This window comes from Meriones unguiculatus, chromosome 11 (assembly GCF_030254825.1).
Source record: "Meriones unguiculatus strain TT.TT164.6M chromosome 11, Bangor_MerUng_6.1, whole genome shotgun sequence".
Lineage (NCBI taxonomy): Eukaryota > Metazoa > Chordata > Mammalia > Rodentia > Muridae > Meriones > Meriones unguiculatus.
The window spans coordinates 93,615,936-93,637,542 of record NC_083359.1 but is presented as its reverse complement, the minus strand read 5'-3'; the positions used below and the strand labels follow the sequence as shown (position 1 = coordinate 93,637,542).

The 21,607-nt window shown below is 39.5% G+C and overlaps 1 protein-coding gene across 1 annotated transcript; it reads left to right on the top strand.

Annotated features, from left to right (window-relative positions):
• Positions 1-1,473: 1,473 nt before the first annotated feature.
• LOC110565355 (olfactory receptor 10J1-like) lies at positions 1,474-2,495 on the top strand. The gene has a single exon (XM_021663030.2). It carries the CDS (start codon positions 1,513-1,515, stop codon positions 2,443-2,445), a length of 933 nt encoding a protein of 310 aa, XP_021518705.1. The 5' UTR covers positions 1,474-1,512; the 3' UTR covers positions 2,446-2,495.
• Positions 2,496-21,607: the final 19,112 nt, after the last annotated feature.

Sequence of the window (21,607 nt, the reverse complement as noted above, 5' to 3'; positions counted from 1 at the left end):
GTAGATCTGTGTGTGAATCACCATCTAATGAGAACAGAATGTTCTCTGATAAGGACTGAGATATTAATTAATCTATGAGTATAAAGATAAGTCATTAGCAGTCAGTTTACTATGTATATTTAGAAGAATGGTTGTTGTAAGTTTTCACCTAATGATGATAACTTGTCTAGCCACGTCTTTGGCACATCAATGGTGTCAGCTATGAATTTCATGATTAAACATCCATGACTAACTTATTCCTAGGAGTGAAACCACTTTATTTTACTAAATATTTATTGAAATAAAATTGTGACACTATGCTTTCTATTTTTTTTCCTAAACCTTTTCTAACTAGGTTTCTTTATTGTTTGAAAAGAGAGTTTATTCATATTTACTCTTATTTTTTGGTCAATTTAAATATCATCCCACGTTTAAGTTTATAAACATTTACCTTTAAAAACATTTACCTTTTTGTACCTTATCAATTTATTCTTCCTTTATGCTGCTATCATCAAATTCATTTTATTTTTATTCCTACTTTACATTTGTCTTGTTTTTTTTTTTAAATAACTTGATGAAGTGGACATTCTGTTACCCTTTTTTAAAAAAATAAACACCTTAAAAAGTATAAATTTGAATGTAATAATTTTCTGACTATATCACAATGATGTTTTGGTGCATCATTATTTCATTACTATTTGTTTCCAAATAGTCCCAAGTTAGCATCATGGGCTAGAATTCCAAACATTGTTTTTTTTTTTTAAGATGTCTTTTGTTTTTGAAAATTTCTAATTTAATTATGTTCTACTCTAAGATATTTTTCCTCTTTTATGCAATAATCTAATTCAAAAACTTTCAAAACTAATTCCATGTGCTAGAGGGAATCGTTATGTAAAGGATCAAAACTGACATGGAATGACCGCTTTACCACAGGCTCTTAGGTAAGGCTAATTGCATTCTCTCTTTATTTCTAGTCCAAGACCACAGCCTATCATTTCTGAAAGAATGAGTTGGTCTTTTGTTTTTTTGTTTTGTTTTGTTTTTGTTTTAACTTTCTGTATGCTCTTGTTTGTGCAAATACACTTCCTTGTGCAGGCCTGTGTGATTGTACATGCCGGGGTGGCAGTCAGGTACCAACCTCAGCCATTGTTGTTTAGAGGTCGTCAATTTTGATGTATTTTTAAAATTTTTTAAGGCACCGTCTCTCATGGGCTCAGAACGTACTGAGACTAGACTGGCTGCCCTGTAAACCCAGGCATCTGCCTTTCTCTATCTCCACAATGCTGAGATTACAACCACATGGCCTTGCCTGGTTGTGACTTATATACTTTTAAAATGTAAGTTTTAGTGATTAAATTTAGTGGGCCATTCTTGGGAGAAAAGGACACGATGGATTTACAGATTCAGCCATGAAGTTTTGAACTGAGTCTCAGATGTGTAAAATCTTCTCTCTGCTGTGTACTCAGGGTCAAGGTTATCACTGGCAATAAGATATATTATTGACCTTTTTATATTTCAGACCTGAGCTCCTCAATGAAGAGAGCCAACTGCACAGAGGTAAGAGAGTTTGTTTTCCAAGGTTTCTCCAACTTCCAAGAGCACCAGCTTACACTCTTCGTTGTCTTCTTTGCCCTGTACATCCTGACTCTGGCTGGCAATATCATCATAGTGACCATTATCCGTATTGACCACCGCCTTCACACCCCCATGTATTTCTTCTTAAGTGTTCTCTCCACCTCAGAGACTTTCTATTCTCTGGTCATCATCCCACGCATGCTTGGCAGCCTTGTGGGCCTGAGCCAATCCATCTCCCTGGAGTGCTGTGGGACACAGTTATTTTTTTTCCTTGGCTTTGCAATCACCAACTGTCTCCTGCTAGCAGTCATGGGCTATGATCGCTATGTGGCCATCTGCAACCCGCTTCGCTATAGCATCATCATGAATTGGAGGGTGTGTGTCATCCTGGCATCTTCAGTCTGTGCCACAGGGTTCTTGCTGTCACTAGTTCAGGCCGTGGCCATATTCAGGCTGCCCTTTTGCTACTCACTTATTGAACATTTCTTCTGTGATGTCCGACCTATTTTGGATCTGGCCTGTGCAGTGCCAATCTTCAATGAGATCTTGACATTAATTCTCAGCCTCCTGGCCATCACAGCCCCTGCCACTTTCCTATTTGTCTCCTACGTCCTCATTATTTCCACGATTCTCAAGATTGCCTCAGCTGAAGGCCGGAAAAAAACTTTTGCAACCTGTGCCTCCCACCTCACCGTGGTTGTGATTCATTATGGGTGTGCCTCTATAGCCTACTTCAAACCCAAGTCAGAGAATACCAAGGAGCAGGACCAGCTGGTCTCGGTGACTTACACTGTCATAACACCTCTGTTGAACCCTGTTGTGTATAGTCTGAGAAACAAAGAAGTCCAGGATGCTCTGCGGAAAGTGCTGGGTAGGAAATCCCTATCATAGCTGCTAATTTCTCTCCAAATAATTTCATCTTTCTAATATAGAACCTGATACATAAAGGTATAAAGCCAGGTTTCATGTGAATAGAAGTCTCAGACGTTATAGCCAGTGCCAGGGCCAGCACAAAACTGAAGCTGGGACCCAGCCTGTAATAACTGAATATCATTTCCTCAACTTCTTTGTTAACGTAATAAAAACACAGGTCACTTGCAAGACCTGTACACGGACAGCCATTGGCCCCACTTCAGAAGATAATTACAAGGTCAAAGTATGATCTTATGTTCATTTCAAGCTTAAATTTAAAGGGACCAATCTATTTCTTGCTGAATTATAAACCACACATTAAACATTACTCAATGGAATATTCCCTCAATATAAATTAGATGCTTGAACAAGTGGTTAGTAGGAAGGATATGTGCAGAAATCTAAGCGCCTTCTGTTTTAATAAGATAAGCAATGCAGCACTCAAGAGATGTTTTAAGGAATGAATATGGGGTGAGTTAGAACTTTCCAGGAAAACTATCTTCAAGCAAAAAAACGTGGAACGCCAAAGGAACTCACATTCCCTATCTGTTACAGGTAGACCTCAAAGTGAATAGGGTCTGAGGGAAGACTGAAGAGGGAAAGGGAAATTAAATGGAAAAAACTCCCTAATCAACATAGAATAGCATGGAAGCCTGGCAATAACATGGAAGCCAGGCCTTATCTTCTAAATACAATGGACATTGGTCTAACTTTTTGCTTCTTTCTGAAGAAAAGCCAGACAAAGAAGAAGGGCTTCTCGGGCTAATAATAAAAGCATTTTTCTTAGAAGTTTTTTTTTTTTTTTTTTTTAAGTCTCAGAAAGGGGGAGGGTTGTTGAGAGAGAAGATTGATGAGAAATTAGTGAAGAAGAAGGAAAGGTTTGGAAGAAAGCCTTCATGAGAACTTCCTGAATGTTGAGTCAAATGGAAAAGTGTCATGGTTAAGAAGAAGAGGATAAGAATGAATTTAGACAAAGTCCCTCTGACTGAGCCTCCTTCTTCCTTTTGTAAGCCAAATCACCAAGTTAAGGAGTGAGGATTTAGTGGAAGAGTGAGTCAACACAACACATTTTGAAATGAATTAGAAGATTCTGTTACCACAGAAAAACTAAACAATGTAAATAGTTAGAAATTCTGAGATGAAAACTTCCATAAAATTTAATTAGCTAAGTTAGAAATGAAATAATAGCAGACTATTTAGTCATCCTTACTTCAAAAAATGAAAGAAGTGAACAATGGGGGTAAATTTTAGATTCAATTTGTGAGAAAAATACAAGTGGTGAATAAAGCTTAGTAATTAGTGGGTGTAATTATTGAGCAAATCAAAGTATTTTACTGAGAAATTAACCTCAAAATATACAAAGAATGTGAGTACACATTATCCTTTTTTGGTAAATTTTGTCACAATACAGAAATATCAAATAAAATACGCAAAGAAATTTGCATTTGATATACTATGTATTCAGGTAAGTAAATTTAAGAAAATTCCACCCTTCAATCTCCTTTGTCATTCAGAGCTCCTGATACCCTAATGGAAGAAAAATTACCTACAAATACTTACTTCATGTAAACCCAGTCAATTAATGACAAATAATCTAGGTTATGAGTAAAAGAATAAAATCAGAGGTTTTCGTCTGTCCTTTTCTTCTGTTTCCCACACAATATCCTTGTAGTAAATAAAGTTTTGGTCAAAGTTTCTTGCCCTGGAGGAAAAGGAGCCTGATGCATGTTCATTTCTCCCCGTGTTTGTTAGATTCCAGAAACAAACAGAGACCCATGGTCAACCTAGTGTTGTGCATTAAGAGAACATTGGTGTTTCCATGTTCTGTCATCAGTATGATTTCTGCACCTCATTTCTTGCTTGTGGTCAGCCAGAGGCTGTTCTACATTCACCATCCTTCCATCATCCTCTTATTGGTAATCTTAGACTGTTCAGCTGTATTTGTGATTCTGGGATGTAGTGAATCAGAGTCAACTCCACATCCACAAACCATCCAGTTAACACCTAACTCCTCACTTACCTCTTCCTGCCATGCCAGGATTCAATGCATTCGAGAGACTTTTCTGGAAAGTGAAGAACATTCACCTCTCCTCCCACCCCCCCCCACACACACACCGTTTCACTGACAGGGGCAAGAGTCTGCCTTCCCCAGTATCCCGCTTACTTCAGTGCTGTCTTCTCTACAGGCTGTGTGTCTTTATTTTATTTAAACAGAGAACACTGAATTCTTCTCAGCTCCATAGTTTACATTATATGTTTCACACACAGTATATTTTAGTACTCAGTTTTTTGATATTCAAAATATTCCTCTCCAAACTACAAGGGCATGCCTCTCTAGAAAAGTTTGCTAAACTTAAAAACTCAGTTTTCAATACAAATGTTTCAGTTATGAGTTCTTAAAAGTCCTTTTGAAATGCAATTGACCTCCTGTTTGGATTCTTCTGATCTTTCCCCAGGGCAAATAAAGTCCCTGAGAACAACATGGAATAACAATAACAATTTAAAAAAGATGAGAAGAATTGCATTACTACCCACAAGATTTCTACTGAGAGTATGCTCCTTTGGAAATTCAAGAGTCATTTACTTGTCTTTGGATCCATCAAGATAAAAGCTCCTGTCCTAAGCTCACTGTTCCAGAATAGAAAACCCTACTTTAAAAGTATAGCTCTCCTGAAATCAGGGACAAGGCAAGGCTGCCCACTCTCTCCATATCTCTTCAACATAGTTCTGAAAGTCCTTGCTAGAGCAATAAGACAGTTGAAGGGGATCAAGGGGATAAAAATTGGAAAGGAAGAAGTCAAATTATCACTATTTGCAGATGATATGATAGTATACCAGAATGACCCCAAAAATTCTACCAGGGAACTCCTAAAGTTGATAAACACCATCAGCAAAGTGGCAGGATACAAAATTAACTCAAAAAAAAAAAAAATCAGTAGCCCTCCTGTATTCAAAAGACAAAAGGGCTGAGAAATTAGGGAAACAACACCCTTCACTATAGCCACAAATGACATAAAGTACCTTGGTGTAACCCTAACCAAGCAACTCAAAGACTTGTATGAAAAAAATTTCAAGTCTCTGAAGAAAGAATTAGAAGAAGATATCAGAAGATAGAAAGATCTCCCATGCTCATGGCTTGGCAGAATTAACATAGTAAAAATGGCCATCTTACCAAAAACAATCTACAGATTCAGTGCAATTCCCATCAAATTACCAACACATTTCTTTACAGACCTTGAAAGAAAAATTCTCACCTTCATATGGAATAACAAGAAACCCAGAATTGCTAAAACAGTCCTCTACAATAAAAGATCTTCTGGAGGTATCTCCATCCCTGATCTTAAGCTGTACTATAGAGCAACAGTAATAAAAACTGCATGGTACTGGCACAGAAACAGAATAGTGGATCAGTGGAACCAAACAGAAGACCCAGAAATAAACCCACACACTTATGGACACCTGATCTTTGACAAAGATGCCAAAACCATACAATGGAAAAAAGAGAGCATCTTCAACAAATGGTGCTGGTATAACTGTATATCTACATGTAGAAAAATGCAAATATATCCATACTTATCACCCTGCACAAAATGAAGTCCAAGTGGATCAAAGACCTCAACATGAAACCAGACACATTAAATCCGTTAGAAGAAAAAGTGGGGAAGACCCTAGAACTCTTTGGTACAGGAGACAACTTCCTGAACAGAACAACAACAGCACAGGCTCTAAGAGCAACAATCAATAAATGGGACCTCATGAAACTGAAAAGCTTCTGAAAAGCAAAGGACACCATCATCAAAACAAAATGACTGCCTACAGATTGGGAAAGAATCTTCACCAACCCTTTATCTGACAGAGGGTTAATATCCAGTGTATATAAAGAACTAAAGAAGCTTAAAAGCAGCAAACCAAGTAATCCAATTAAAAATGGGGAACAGAACTAAAAAAGAATTCTCTGTAGAGGAATGTTGAATGGCAGAGAAACACTTAAAGCAATGCTCAATGTCATTAGCCATCCAGGAAATGCAAATCAAAACGACCCTGAGATTTCACCTTATACCCATCAGAATGGCCAAGATGAAAAACTCAAGTGACATCACATGCTGGAGAGGTTGTGGAGAAAGGGGAACCGTTCTCCAATGCTGGTGGGAATGTAAACTTGTACAACCACTCTGGAAATCAATCTGGTGCTTTCTCAGACAACTAGGAATAGTGCTTCCTCAAGATCCAGCCATACCACTCCTAGGCATATATCCAAAAGAGACTCAAGTACACAATAAGGACATTTGCTCAACCATGTTTGTAGCAGGTTTATTTGTATAGCCAGAAGCTGGAAACAGCCCAGATGCCCCTCAACTGAAGAATGGATTCAGAAATTGTGCTACATCCACACAATGGAATATTACTCAGCAATGAAAAATAAGGAAATCATGAAATTTGCAGGCAAATGGTGGGATTTGGAAAGGATCATCCTGAGTGAGCTGTCCCAGAAGCAGAAAGACACACATGATATATACTCACTCATATAGACATGTAATATAGGATAAACCTACTAAAATCTGTACACCTAAAGAAACTAATCAAGAGGGAGGACTCTGGCTAAAATGTTCAATCCCTCTCCGAAATGCAAAGAAGATGGACACCAGAAGAAGAATACAGGAAACAAATTAGGAGCCTCCCCCAGAGGGCCTCTGAAAGGCTCTGCCCTGCAGACTATCAAAGCAAATGCTGAGACTTATGGCCAACTGTTGGGTAGAGTGAATGGAATATTATGTAAGAACTGGGAAATAGTAAGAGCTGGAGAGGACAGGGTCTCCACAAGGAGAGCAACAAAACCAGAAAATTTGATCACAAGGATCTTTCCAGAGACTCATACTCCAACCAGTACCATGCATGGAGATAACCTAGAACCCCTACACAGATGTAGTCCATGGCAGTTTAGTGTCCATTACATAGTAATGGGAAGAGGGACAGTCTCTGACATAATCTGATTGGCCTGCTCTTTGATCACCTCCCCCTGAGGGGGGAGCAGCCTTACCAGGCCACAGAAGATGACAATGCAGCCACTCCTGATGTGATATGATAGACTAAGATCAGAAGGAAGGAGAGGAGGACCTCCCCTATCAGTGGACTTGGGGAGGGGCATGCGTGAAGAAGGGGGTAGAAGGGTGAGACTGGGAGGAGAGGAGGGAGGGCTTATGGGGGGGATACAAAGTGAATAAAGTGTAATCAATTTAAAAAAATAAACACTACCACAATTTAAAAAAAAGTACAGATCTCCAATAGTAGACAAGTCTGTATGAGAATGAAGTCTCATCTCATTTACTAGAGGTTAATCCAGTCTGTTATAGACATAACCATCTGATATGTAGGGCAAGGTTTTCCCTCTTCCTGTTAGGAAGGAGAGACATTTCCTGTTTCTGCACAGGTCTTGCTTCTCAGAGTGGTCAATACATCCATTGGCTTGACAGAGATTCATTCTCTTGTTTAAAGAGGAAAAGCAGTAAGTAAAAGACTGTTAAAACACAGGATCTCTAACCAGTGGTTCCTGAAACAACACAACAAAAGATACAGTGTGAGAAAGAGGACTATAGGGACCAGAAGGGTGATGGGGATGGAAGGAAGAATGGAGAAGGTGAGGGCAATAGTGAAAACAATGTACTTTTTTTTAAAAAGAAACATATTTGAGGTTATCGAATAACACATTCAATAGAAGCTATGAAAAATAAAAGCATTCTCTGTCCATAGTTTTCTTCCAGAAAATGTCATCATACTGATTCCTAACCATTATACAAGTACGTGTCTGGGCAGATGAGTTTTTCTGTCATTTGAAAGGATAGCTGACATTTCAGAATTTTTGGTTAGACCTGCCTATTAGGGAAGTCCTCATTTTTTGAAGAAGAAAAAACTTAGTCTAGAAATACCTGATATAAGATAGACATGATAGTCACCTCCTCCTTGCTACAATGGGCAGTGTAATTTCATGTCTTCTACTGTCTCGAGAAAATGGGGATAATTGTCTAGTAGTTCCTTATCTTTTCTTTGTTTTGAAAATATACCCTGATTGCTTCCCTCTCCTCCCCCCAGTTCCTCCCCACCTTCCCTCCTGTCTGGATCTATGCCCTTTTTGTTTCTCATTAGAAAAGAATAGACTAAGATACAACATCAAACATCACAAAATAAATATAATAAGACAAAGCAAAAACCCTCACATCAAAGTTGGACAAAGCAAACCAACAGAAGGAAAAGAGCTCAGGGAGAAGTCAGAAGAATCAGAAACCAGAAATCCACCCATTCACACATTCAGGGTCACTTGAAAATTCTAACCCGAAAGCTGTTAATTAATATATATATTAATTAATATATACATATGCAAAGGATCTGAGAGAGACCCCTATATGCCTGTTCTTGCTGCTTCAGCCTCTGCAAGTTCATAGAAGCTTTGCTCAATTGATTTAGAAGTCCTTGTGTATCAGTTGACTTAGAGAGAGGCATGGGAGGACATGAGGGAGGGAAGGTGGGATTGGAAGGGAATGAGGGAGGGGGCTAAAATCCTATTTAGGGCTGAGTCTTCTGAGGTCTAGTTCTCTATTTGCAATGTCTGACTGTTGTCATCTGCTGCAGGGGGAAACTTCTCTGATGATAGCTGAATAAGGCACTGTTCTATGAGTGTAGCAGAATATCATTAGGAGCCACTTTATCAAACAAGTTTTGAGGCCATTATTATTTGGTTCTAGCCTAATTCTCTGGGATACCTAGTCTTTGTTTCTTGGTCATCCAAGCAATGTCAGATATGGGTTCCCTATCATGTAGTAGGGCTTTGAATCAAATCAAACATTGGTTGGTTGTTCCCAGAAGCTTTGTGCCACAATCACCTGAGCATATTTTGCATGCAGGGCAGCGTTGTCTAGAATAGGGTTTGGCTAGGTTGGTGTATATATTCCTTTTTTGGTAGACTGCAGAGTACCTTCCTGTGCCAAAGACAATGAAATAGGTAGGAGGCAGCTTAGCCTCTCCATGTTCAATGAGTTGTGTGGGTGTTGTCTTCCTCAGAGAAGCCTTGCTGTTACATAGTGTTGAGCAACTATTGTCTGCATAACAGCAAGGTTGTTTGAGGATTTATTTGGGACCCTTTTAGCAAACATTTCAAGGGCTGCATATGTCCTACACAGTTTGTCATGACAATTCTAAATTTACCATTTTCTTTGACTGATCTATGCATTTTAATTTTAATTTTTTTTATTTTTATTAATTACAGTTTATTCACTTTGTATCCCCCCTGTAGCTCTCTTTCTCCTCCCCTCCCAAGCCCACCCATTATCCCCTTCTCCACCCATGCCCCTCCCCAAGTCCACTGATAGGGAGGTCCTCCTCTCCTTCCTTCTAATCCTAGTCTATCAGTCTCATCAGGAGTGGCAGCATTGTCTTCCTCTGTGGCCTGGTAAGGCTGCTCCCCCCTCAGGGGGAGGTGACCAAAGAGCAGGCCAATCAATTCATGTGAGAGAGTGTCCCATTTGGAACCCACTTGGACACTGAACTGCCATGGACTACATCTGTGCAGGGGTTCTAGGTTATCTCCATGCATGGTCCTTGGTTGGAGTATCAGTCTCAGAAAAAAGAAAAAAAACAAAAACAAAAACAAAAACAAAAAACAAAAAAAAAACATGTGCCCAGATTTTTGGTTCTATTACTCTCATTGTGGCACTCCTGTCCTCTCCAAGTCTTACTATGTCCCACTTTTTTCATAAAATTCCCTGCACTCTGCAAAAGGTTGGCCATAAGTCTCAGCATCTGCTTTGATACCCTGCTGCCTAGACTCTTTCAGAGGCCCTCTGTGGCAGTCTCCTGTCCTGTTCCCTGTTTTCTCCTTCTTCTGATGTCCATCCTCTTTGCCTTTCTGAATGGGGATTGAGGATCTTAGCCAGAGTCCTCATTCTTGATTAGTTTCTTTAGGTGTACAAATTTTAGTAGGTTTATCCTATATTATATATCTAGTATCTACTTATGAGTGAGTATATACCCTGTGTGTCTTTCTGCTTTTGGAATACCTCACTCAGGATGATCTTTTCCAGCTCCCACCACCTGTCTGCAAATTTCATTATTGCCTTCTTTTTAATTGCTGAGTAGTATTCCATTGTGTAAATGTACCACAATTTCTGCATCCATTCTTCAGTTGAGGGGCATCTGGGTTGTTTCCAGCTTCTGGCTATTACAAATAAAGATGTTATAAACAAAGTTGAGCAAATGTCCTTATTGTATACTTGAGCCTCTTTGGATACATGCCTAGTAGTGGTATAGCTGGATCTTGAGGAAGCAATATTCCTAGTTGTCTGAGAAAGCACAAGATTGATTTCCAAAGTCATTGTACAAGTTTACATTCCCACCAGCAGTGGACAAGGGTTCGCTTTCTCCACACCCTCTCCAGCATGTGTTGTCACTTGAGTTTTTTAACTTTGCCATTCTGATGGGTATAAAGTGAAATCTCAGGGTCGTGATAATTTGCATTTTCTGGATGACTAAGGTCATTGAGCATTTCTTTAAGTGTTTCTCTGCCATTCAACATTCTTCTATTGAGAATTCTCTGTTTAGCTCTGTACCCCATTTTTTAATTGGATTACTTGTTTTGTTACTGTTTAACTTCTTGAGTTCTTTATATTTTCTTGATATTAGACCTCTGTCAGATATAGGGTTGGTGAAGATCTTTTCCCAATCTGTAGTCAGTCGTTTTGTTCTGAGGACAGTGTCCTTCGCTTTACAGAAGCTTTTCAGTTTCATGAGGTCCCATTTATTGATTGCTGCTCTTAGAGCCTGTGCTGTTGTTGTTCTGTTCAGGAAGTTGTCTCCTGTGCCAATGAGTTCTAGGGTCTTCCCCACTTTTTCTTCTAACGGATTTAACGTGTTTGGTTTTATGTTGAGGTCTTTGATCCACTTGGACTTTAGTTTTATGCAGGGTGATAAGTATGGATCTATTTGCACTTTTGTACATGTAGATATACATTTAGACCAGCACCATTTTCTGGAGATGCTATCTTTTTTCTATTGAATGGTTTTGGCATCTTTGTCAAAAATCATGTGTCCAAAAGAGTAGGGATTTATTACAGTGTCTTCTATTCAATTCCATCAAACCACCAGTCTGTTTCTATACCAATACCATGCCATTTTTAGTATTGTTGTTCTATAGTACATCTTGAGATCAGGGATGGAGGTACCCCCAGGAGATCTTTTACTGTAGGGGATCTTTTTTTGCAATTCTTGGTTTCTTGTTATTCCATATGAAGTTGAGAAATTTTCTTTTAACCTCTGTTAAGATTTGTGTTGGTAATTTGACGGGAATTGTATTCAATCTGTAGATTGCTTTTGGTAAGATGCCCGTTTTTACTATGTTAATCCTGCCAAGCCATGAACATAGGAGATCTTTTTATCTTCTAATACCTTCTTCTAATTCTTTCTTCAGAGACTTGAAATTTTTTTTTCATATAAGTCTTTGACTTTTTTTGGTTAGGGTCACACCAAGATACTTTATGTCCTTTGTGGCTATTGTGAAGGGTGTTGTTTCCCTAATTCCTCTCAGCCCATTTGTCTTTTGTATATAGGAGGGCTACTGATTTTTTGAGTTAATTTTATATTCAACCACACTGCTGAAGGTGTTAATCAGCTGTAGGAGTTCCCTGGTAGAGTTTTTGGGGTCACTAATGTATACCATCATATCATCTGCAAATAGTGATACTTTGACTTCTTCCTTTCCAATTTGTATCCCCTTGATCTCCTTTAATTGTTTTATTGCTCTAGCAAGGACTTCAAGTACTATGTTGAAGAGATATGGAGAGAGTGGGCAGCCTTGCCTTGTTCCTGATTTCAGTGGGATTGATTTAAGTTTCTCTCTATTTAGTTTGATGTTGGCTATAGGTTTGCTGTATATTGACTTTACTATGTTTAGGTATGTGCCTTGTATCCCTGATATCTCCAAGGCTTTAAACTTGAATGGATGCTGGATTTTGTCAAATGATTTTTCAGCACCTAAGGAGATGATCATGTGGTTTTCTCCTTTAGTTTGTTTATACAGTGGATCACATTGATGGATTTCAGTATATTGAACCACCCCTGCATACCTGGGATGAAGCCTACTTGGTCATAGTGGATGATATCTTTAATGTGTTCTTGTATTCGGTTTGCAAGTATTTTGTTAAGTATTTTTGCATCAATGTTCATAAGGGAGATTGGCCTGAAATTCTCTTTCTTTGTTGGGTCTTTATAAGATTCAGGTACCAAGGTGACTGTGGCTTTGTAGAATGAGTTTGGTAGTATTCCTTCTGTTTCTATTTTGTGGAATAGTTTGAAGAGTATTGGTGTTAGCTCTTCTTTCAGGGTCTGGTAGAATTCTGCACTGAAACCATCTGGGCCTGGGCTTTTTTTTTTTTTTTTTTTTTTTTGCATGGGAGACTTTTGATGACTACTTCTATTTCCTTAAGGGATATAGTACTACTTGATTGATTTACCTGGTCTTGATTCGGCTTTGGCAAGCAGACTCAATCAAGAAAATTGTCCATTTCATTTAGATTTTCAAATTTTGTGGCATGTAGACTTTCGAAGTAAGACCTAATGCTTGTTTGGATTTCCTCAGTGTGTGTAGTTATGTCTCCCTTTTCATTTCTGATTTTGTTGATTTGTATAGTGTCTCTCTGCCCTTTATTTAGTTTGACTAAGAGTTTGTCTATCTTGTTGATTTTCTCAAAGAAACAGCTCTTGGTTTCATTGTTTCTTTGAATTGTTTTGTTTATAATTGATTGATTTCAGTCCTGAGTTTGATTATTTCTAGCCGTCTACTCCTCTTTGGTGTGTCTGCTTCTTTTATTTTCCCCTACAGCTTTTAGGTGAGCCATTAAGTTGATTGAATGAGATGTTTCAAATTTCTTCTTGACGGCACTTAGTGCTATGAACTTTCCTCTTTCCACTGCTTTCATTGTGTCCCATAAGTTTGGGTATGTTGTGCTTTCATTTTCATTGAATTCTAGGAAGACTTTAATTTCTTTATTTCTTCCCTGACCCAGCTGGCATTTAGTAGTGAGTTGTTCAGTTTCCATGTGTGTGTAGGCTTTTTGCTATTTCTGTTGTTGTTGAGGTTTAGCTTTAGTCATCAGATAGGATAGTGATCAGATAGGATACAGGGATTATTTCCTCAGTGTCTGTATTATTCTTGTATTTTTTGAGTCTTTCTTTGTGACCATCTATATGGTCTATTTTGGAGAAGGTTCCATGAGGTGCTGAGAAGAAGGTAAATTCTTTTGTGTTTGGGTGTAAGATATCTGTTAGGTAAATTTGATTCATGACCTCTGTTAGAGATACTGTTTCTTTGTTTAATTTCTGTTTTGTTGATTTGTCCTTTGTTAAGAGAGGGGTGTTGAAGTCTCCCACAATTAATGTGTGGGCATCTATGTCTGGTTTAAGTTTTATTAATGTTTCTTTTACAAATATGGGTGCCTTTGTATTTGGGACATAGATATTCTGGATTGTGATGTCTTCCTGGGAGAATTTTCCCTAGATGAGTACGCAGTGTCCTTCCCCATTCCTTTTTATTAATTTTGGCTGAAAGTCTATTTTATTAGATATTGAGAGAGATTAATGACCATTGGCTGTTAGATCCTTTGATTTTGATGTTGGCTTTGGTAGTGTGTTTGTGTGCTTGGCTACTTTTTGTTTTGTGTAGTGAGGTTAATTATTTCCTGTGTTTTCTTGAAAGTAGTTAGTTTTCTTGGATTGTATTTTTCCTTCTAGTATCTTCCTTAGAACTGGATTTGTGTGTAGGTATTGTTGAAATTTGTTTTTGTTGTTGAATATCTTGTTTTCTCTGTCTATGAAACTGAGAGTTTTGCTGGGTATAGTAGCCAGGGCTGACATCTGTGTTCTCTTAGGGTCTGCATGATATCCATCTAGGCCCTTCTGGCTTTCATGGTCTATGTTGAGAAGTCAGGTGTGATTCTGATGGTTTTGCCATTATATGTTACTTGGACTTTTTTCCTTGCAGCTTTTAGTATTTTTTCTTCGTTCTATATACTTACTGTTTTGATTATTATGTGATGGGAAGATTTTCTTTTCTGGTCCAATTTTTTTAGGTGTTCTGTAGGACTCTTGTATTCTTATAGGCCTCTCCTTTAAGTTGGGGAAATTTTCTTCTATGATTTTGTTGAAAATATGTTCTGGGACTTGGAGGAGGGAATCTTCTTTTTTCCTCTATTCCTATTATTCTTAGGTTTTGTCTTTTCATGTTGTCTTGGATTTCTTGGATGGTTTGTGTCAGGAATGTTTTAGTTTTATTATTTTCTTTGACAGATACATTGATTTCTTCCATTGTATCTTCCACACCTGAGATTCTTTCTTCCATCTCTTGTAGTCTGTTGGTTATGCTTACCTCTGTAGTTCCTGTTTTCTTTCCTAACTTCTCCCTCTCCATGATTTCCTCTGTTTGTGTTTTCTTTAATTTTTCCAATTCTTTCTTCAGACTTGAACTGTTTTGTTGATTTCCTTCACCTGTCTGACTGTATTTTCCTGTTTTTCCTTCAATCCCTTTACCTGTTTATTTGAACATTCCTGTTCCTTTTATTTCTTTCAGTTATTTAATCATTTCATCTCTGAAAGCCACAAACTGTCTGGCTGCTCTATTTCTTTCTGGATGGCCATAGTCTGTTTGACTTTATCTTCCTCTAATTATTTATGCATTTTGTTTATTTCCTCCATTAACCTCTTCATAAGCATAGATGTTAGGTCATCTTCTTGAATTTCACTTATGTTAGGGCTACTTGCCCCTGGATAACTGGTTTCTGGGGATGTGATATTGCTTTGCCTTTTCTTGGTTGTGCTTTTACTATGGCCTCTACCCATCTGGCTATCTCAGGTGTTGTCTGTTAATTTCTGGTGTCTGCTAGGGTCCTGGGGAGAATCCCCTTGGCAGGGTTTGGAAGATTTCCTCAGCTTTTTGGGTATGATCAGCTGAATGGTGGTGCTTCTCAGGAACTGTTACAATTTACCTCAGGCATATGGACCTGTGTGGTAACTGTGCTGTTCAGGAAGGCTCTCCTCTCATCAGGAGAAGTCCTAGAGATGGCTGGCCTGCTCCTGGGTTTCTTGCTCTGAATTTAATAAACTGCTGCTATTGTTCTTCAGCTGTATTTCCTGGGCACAGCCCTCGTGAAAAACCAGGGAGTCCCGCGGTTTCGTTGGTTTAGCTAGGGATAACTGGTCACACCTTGGAGCAGTATCTGAGGGCTGCTCAAATGGCTCTCAGGCTTTTGTAGGTCTGAGGCTACAGCTGTGTAGCCCACTGCCCTAGCAGTAATCAATGGCAGGTGAAAACAGCACTCATGCCTGCAGTAGAAAGCCAGAGCCTATAGCCTGCTTGAACCCAGAAACTCTTCTGGAGCTGGGTGTCGTGAGCTTTGGACCTATTGTTTCCCCTGCTGTAGGATTTCCTCCAGACAGGGACACCCAGATCGTGGTGTTTTGGGGGACCGCAGTTCTGTCTGGGATGGTGAATAGAACATGCAGGTATGAGCCCATGGCCCCACCTTGTTGGCAATTGGGTGCCTAGGCAACTGCAGAAACCCAGGAACTTTTCCCTAGAACTTTTCATGGGGAGGGAGGGTATTGGCTCAGGGCTCTGAGGTCAGACCTACTGTTCCCCTCACTGTGGGTTTCACCCAACAGAGAAACTCGGTCTCTGGTGTCCTGGGGCCCACAGTTCTATCTGGGGCAGTGATTCAGGCATTCACAAGCAGGACTCTGTGCTGGTGCCTGTGTGTGCACCCCACTCTAGGTTGGCTGCTGACAGCCCACCAGACCCCCGGTTTTTCCAGGAATTGGCTGAGTGACCTAAGGTCTGTCCCAATCATTTCTTGCACCATGGGGTTTTTTCTCCACTGGAAATCCCGGTCTCTGGTGTTGTGGGGCCCACAGTTTAGTCTTGGAAGGTGATCAGAGAACGCTAGCGTGTGACTGTGAACTGGAAACCAAGGGCCTGGTGGAACTAGGAACTCTTCTACAGTTTAGCTGGGTGACCTGAAGCAGATTGAATCCCACATGGGGGTTTCCACCTGGGAAACACTGGTGTTTTAGGACCCAGAGTTCTGTCTGCTGGTCACTATGCAGATCCTGCTGGGCTGCTGGTCAGAAAGAGTGTCCTCCCTTGCCGCCATTTTGGATCCCTCCTATCTATCCATTTTTTCTATCATATCTTCAATTCTTGAGACTTTTTCTCTTTTGTCGTTTGTATTCTATTATTGAAGTTTGAATATGCAGTTCTTGATTTCCAGCACTGTCTCAGTTTAGGTTTTCACCTTGATTCTACTTCCATCTTCAGATTTTGAGCAGTTCTATTCACTTCCTCACCATGTTTGCTTGTATTTTCCTTGATTTTTAAGCGTGATTTATTCAGTTCCTCTTTAAAGGCCTCTATCATCTCCATATACACTGTTTTTAAGGGCTTTCATTTGGTTACAGCTATGTTATCTGTGGTAGGTTTGCTGAGCATCAGTGGAGATATCATGTCCTGGTTGTTACTGATTCCATTTTACAGATATCTAGGCATTTGGGATTGGGATGATTATCAGTTTGTGTAATGATATTTGATTTTGTAATTATTGGATGAGCGTTTTGTTCCTTGGTTTATGTTTTTTCCCTGGACTTTAGAAGAGTATTACAGAGGTGTGCTGCCTGTTAGGAAAATTTTTGATGAAGCTGTTTCCCTGATCTGCTCAGCTGGTGTGCTCATAGGTTGCTGGTGTTGGAAGCTGGAATAATGGTTTGAGTTCTGGAAAGGGAGTTTGGAGAACATCTTTGTGATCTATTGGGCATGGGGTGAGAGGGGAAAGGGAGGCTACAGTGTTTTCTACTACAGAGCTGGGGATTAGACTGGGGGATTGGATCTGTAGGAGCAAAAGCAGCCATATTGATTCACTGTCAGCTTACCTGCTTCCTTAGCAGGAGTGGCTTTTGGGTTTTCAGGGGTGCCTACTGGGGTTGGGGGCTGCGCCAAAGCAAAGAGTAGGGAAAGTGAAGTTATAAGGAGAAGATCTGTAGGATCCAAAGAGGGCAGGGAACAGGGAAGGTTGCCTGCATAACTAGGATGAGATTGAAGGACTTGATCTGGGGTAACAGAGAGGGAAGAGAACATCATTACTTTAGATAATCAATTCTACTACATCTCTAAGACATGCTCTCCTGACTCAGTGATATCGATGTTATTACATTATTTAGGAGTCAATCATTTAGAAAGAAAAGATGTAAGTGAATGTGTTAGTCTGACATTCAACTCTCTGTGGTCTCTTTCAGGAACTGTCATTTGTTGTTTGTGATCTTTGGTCAAAAGAACCCAGAAAATGAGTATAGCATCTTCACTCTCCATATGTATTTGTACATGAAAAGAAGTGGAAATAAGCGAACCCTCAGAGAGAGTGAAACTAGATTCAAATTCAATTAGTCCCTAGTTCGATAAATAGGATCTTGTCCCTACCATCACCTGCCAGGGAGTGCAATTAAATCCCTCCTACAAGAAGATAATGTAATCCAGAACTTCAATTTGTCTTTATAATTTATTCATATACAACAGGGGTAAACAACTATGGCTTGCCAGCTGATATGACCCACCATCTGGTTTTGTACGGAATGGAAGATATAGAAGAGTTTAGGATTTTATTTTATTTTATTTTATTTTTGCAAAATTAAAAGTGTATTACTGGTTTTAGGATGAGAAACATATTTTAAATAAATATAAAATATAACTGATAAAATTTGTCTCATTGATCTACAACATTTTAACTGTAATTTCTTTCTAACATTTCCACGCAAATTTTCTATTAATCAAAAGACAATAGACAAAACACATAGTTACAGCTATGTACCACCATTCCTAGCTTCAGTGGGGTTAGGTACAAATCCCGCAGCTTTATGTGCGCTAGGCAAGCACTCTACCAATAAACTATTTGCTACACATACTTTCAGTGTTTTCATGATTTTTAATTTTTTTTACTCACTTTACATCCTTGTTGTAGCCCTATCCCACCTCCCTTTCCAGTCCCACCCTCTCTTCCTCTTTCCTCCTCCTCCCCTTTTTCTGGGAGCTCCCTTTCCTATCCATCCTGCCCAGATCATGAAGTTGCATCAGGACTGAGCACAGCCTACTCCCCTGTGGCCTGGCAAAGCAGTCCTGCCAGGGGAACATGACCAAAAAGCTGGCAAGTGAGTCCATGTGCAACGCAATCCCCACTTCCCTTACTAGAGGATCCACATGAGACCAAGTTGCTCATCTGCTACATCTTTGTAAGAGCCTATGTCCAGTTCCTGGATGGTCCTTGGTTGATGCTACAGTCTCAACAATCCCCTCTGGGCCCTGGTTAGTTAGCTCTGTTGGTCTTCTCTAGAACTCCTGTCACCTCTAGGTCCTTTTCTCTTTCCTGTCACTTTTCCACAAGATGCCCTATGCATCACTCAATGTTTGGCTGTGAGTCTAGGGATCTGTTTTGAGGCACTGCTTGGTAGCACCTCTCAGAGGACAACTCTGTCAGGTTCCTGTCTGCAAGTTTAGCAGAGCTTCACCTACAAGATGTGCAGGGATAACTAGAGCAGAGACTGAGAGAAAGCCCAACCAATGCCTAGCCCATGCAAGAGCTTAGAATTATTTAATGACTCCTTTTTTAAATTCATTTTTTATTTATTTCAATTTAATCACTTTGTATCCTAGCTGTAGCCCACTCCCTCATCCCCTCCAAATCCCACCCTCCCTCCCTCTTCTCCTCCCATGCCCCTCCCCCAGTCTATAGGGTAGGTCCTCCTCCCCTTCCATCTGATTCTAACCTATCACATCACATCAAGACTGTCTGCATTGTCATCCTCTGTGGCCTTGTAAGGCTGCTCCCCCTTCAGGTGGAGGTGAACGAAGAGCCAGCCACTGAGTTCCATGTCAGAGACAGCCTCTGTTCCCATTACTAGGGTACCCACTTGGAGACTGAGCTGCCATGGGCTACATCTGTGCAGGGATTCTAGTTATCTCCATTCATGATCCTTTGTTGGACTATCAGTCTCAGAAAAGATCCCTGTGCCCAGATTTTTTTGGTTCTGCAGCTCTACTTTTGGACAGAATAGAGAGTTCCTGTCCCTTCCAGGTCTTTCTATTTCTCCCTTCTTTCATAAAATTCCCTGAACTCTCTCCAAAGTTTGGGTATGAGTCTCAGTATTTAAACAAGTCTCAGCAACTAAAACAGGGAAATCATGAAATTTGCAGGCAAATGGTGGGAACTAGAAAAGATCATCTTGAGTGAGGTATCCCAGAAGTAGATAGACATATGATATATGATATATATATATGATATATACTTACTTATAAGTGGATATTAGACATATAAAATAGGACAAACATACTAAAATCTGTACACCTAAGGAAGTTTGGCAAGAAGAACCCTGGGTAAGATGATCAATCCACACTCAGATAGCAAATGGGATGGACATCACAAGAGGGAGAAAACAGGGAACAGGTCAGGAGTCTACCACAGAGGGCCTCTGAATGACTCTACCCAGCAGGGTATCAAAGCAGATGCTGATACACTGTTTAGAATGCAATAGAACTATGCAGATAAACCAAAAGAAAGGAAGAAAGAATGAAAAGTCAAGTAGAAGGCAAAGCATACAGAAGGAAGAGACCAATAACAGTTACTTTATGGGTTTGATAAGATACACTTTAAGATGACTATAATTGTTGCAAATCCTCTCAAACGTGGTCTTCAATGAATCACAACTGTGTATAAATCGTTCCCATTTACTGTGGGCAGAACTGGACTTGTGCATTCCTAATGTAACACAGCAGAGATGATAGGATGTCACCGCATGATAAAATGCATTACATAGAGATGTGTCTTATAATAATAAGATACATATATTGTATATATTCAATACATGTATACAATGACATGTAGAGCTGAAGCCACAATAATTTTTAGAAGGTGAAAGATGCATGTGGAACCAGACTTGAGCAAGAGGTGCTTCCTCAGTGACTTTGAAGGAGTAGGTTGTTGTATTTTACCAATACCTATTAGAGGCGTATGTGCAAAACACTGGAGTAATTTCTAAAAACAGAACACTTGCAACTAGGAAACAGAATGAAAAACAACTTCCGTCCTTTAATCACAAGGAACTAAATTCTCACTACGAGTGCATACCACTTGACAGCATACCCCTGTAAAAACTCTGCAGGTGCTGAGACCTTGAGCAGAAGACCCAACAGACGGTGTCCAGACACCTGAGCAAGGAAACTGAGGTCAAAACTGTGTGTTGTTTTAAGGTACTGTGTTTGATATGCAGCAATAGAAAACTATGCTGACCAGTATTGGAGGTAAGAAAGATAGTCAATAACTGAATGTCTTAAGCTGTTGATGGGAAATTAAAATGAGTGGAAAGACATCTTCAAAGTGGTGAAAAAGTCACTTCTGCATGTGAGTTCCAAACTCAGTGAAAGATCTATTTGAAAGGATCAAATGTAGTTATTTAATTTCTGTCATCTCTCTCTACAACTTGGAAAAAGTCTAGCAACTCATTGTAATGGAAACTCTGATATCTGGAAATAGACAGTTCAGGGTTATTTTTCAGTTTACTTTATTTTATGACAATGACAGGTTTTTATCACTGAGTGAATGGAATTAAATTTCTGCCTCTTTAAACAGCCAACAGGAAGAGAGCAGACATGGATTCTGCAAATTCAGATCCTTCTGGGTTTTTCTTCCTGGACCTCCATTGACCTCAGGATTTCATTTCTAAAACAGAAGTGATAACAAAAATCCCCTCCTCTTCTTTGGCTCTTCTCAAAATTAAAGAAGAAGCTGTATCTAGAAGTCCTTTGTGTTTGCAATTTTATTGACGTTTCATAACTTTTAACACCCTGGAGATGTACCACCACCTTCCTCCTCCTGCCCTCACCATAGAGTTAGCTGACCTCGTAACCTAAGGAAAAGGGAAAGGAAGAGAGACACAAAGAGTTGTGAACACAAGGCAGCCAGTGAGGAGATGGCTTCTAGGTTACCCATACTCTAAAATGACTAATGTTATAATGAAGTATATCTGAAACAGGAACTTGTAAGTATTCATAAGAACTATGTCTCCAGTG

Bases quoted from the DNA above. Each gene is read 5' to 3' on its own strand.
- LOC110565355 (XM_021663030.2), top strand. From the start codon at position 1,513: ATGAAGAGAGCCAACTGCACAGAGGTAAGAGAGTTTGTTTTCCAAGGT.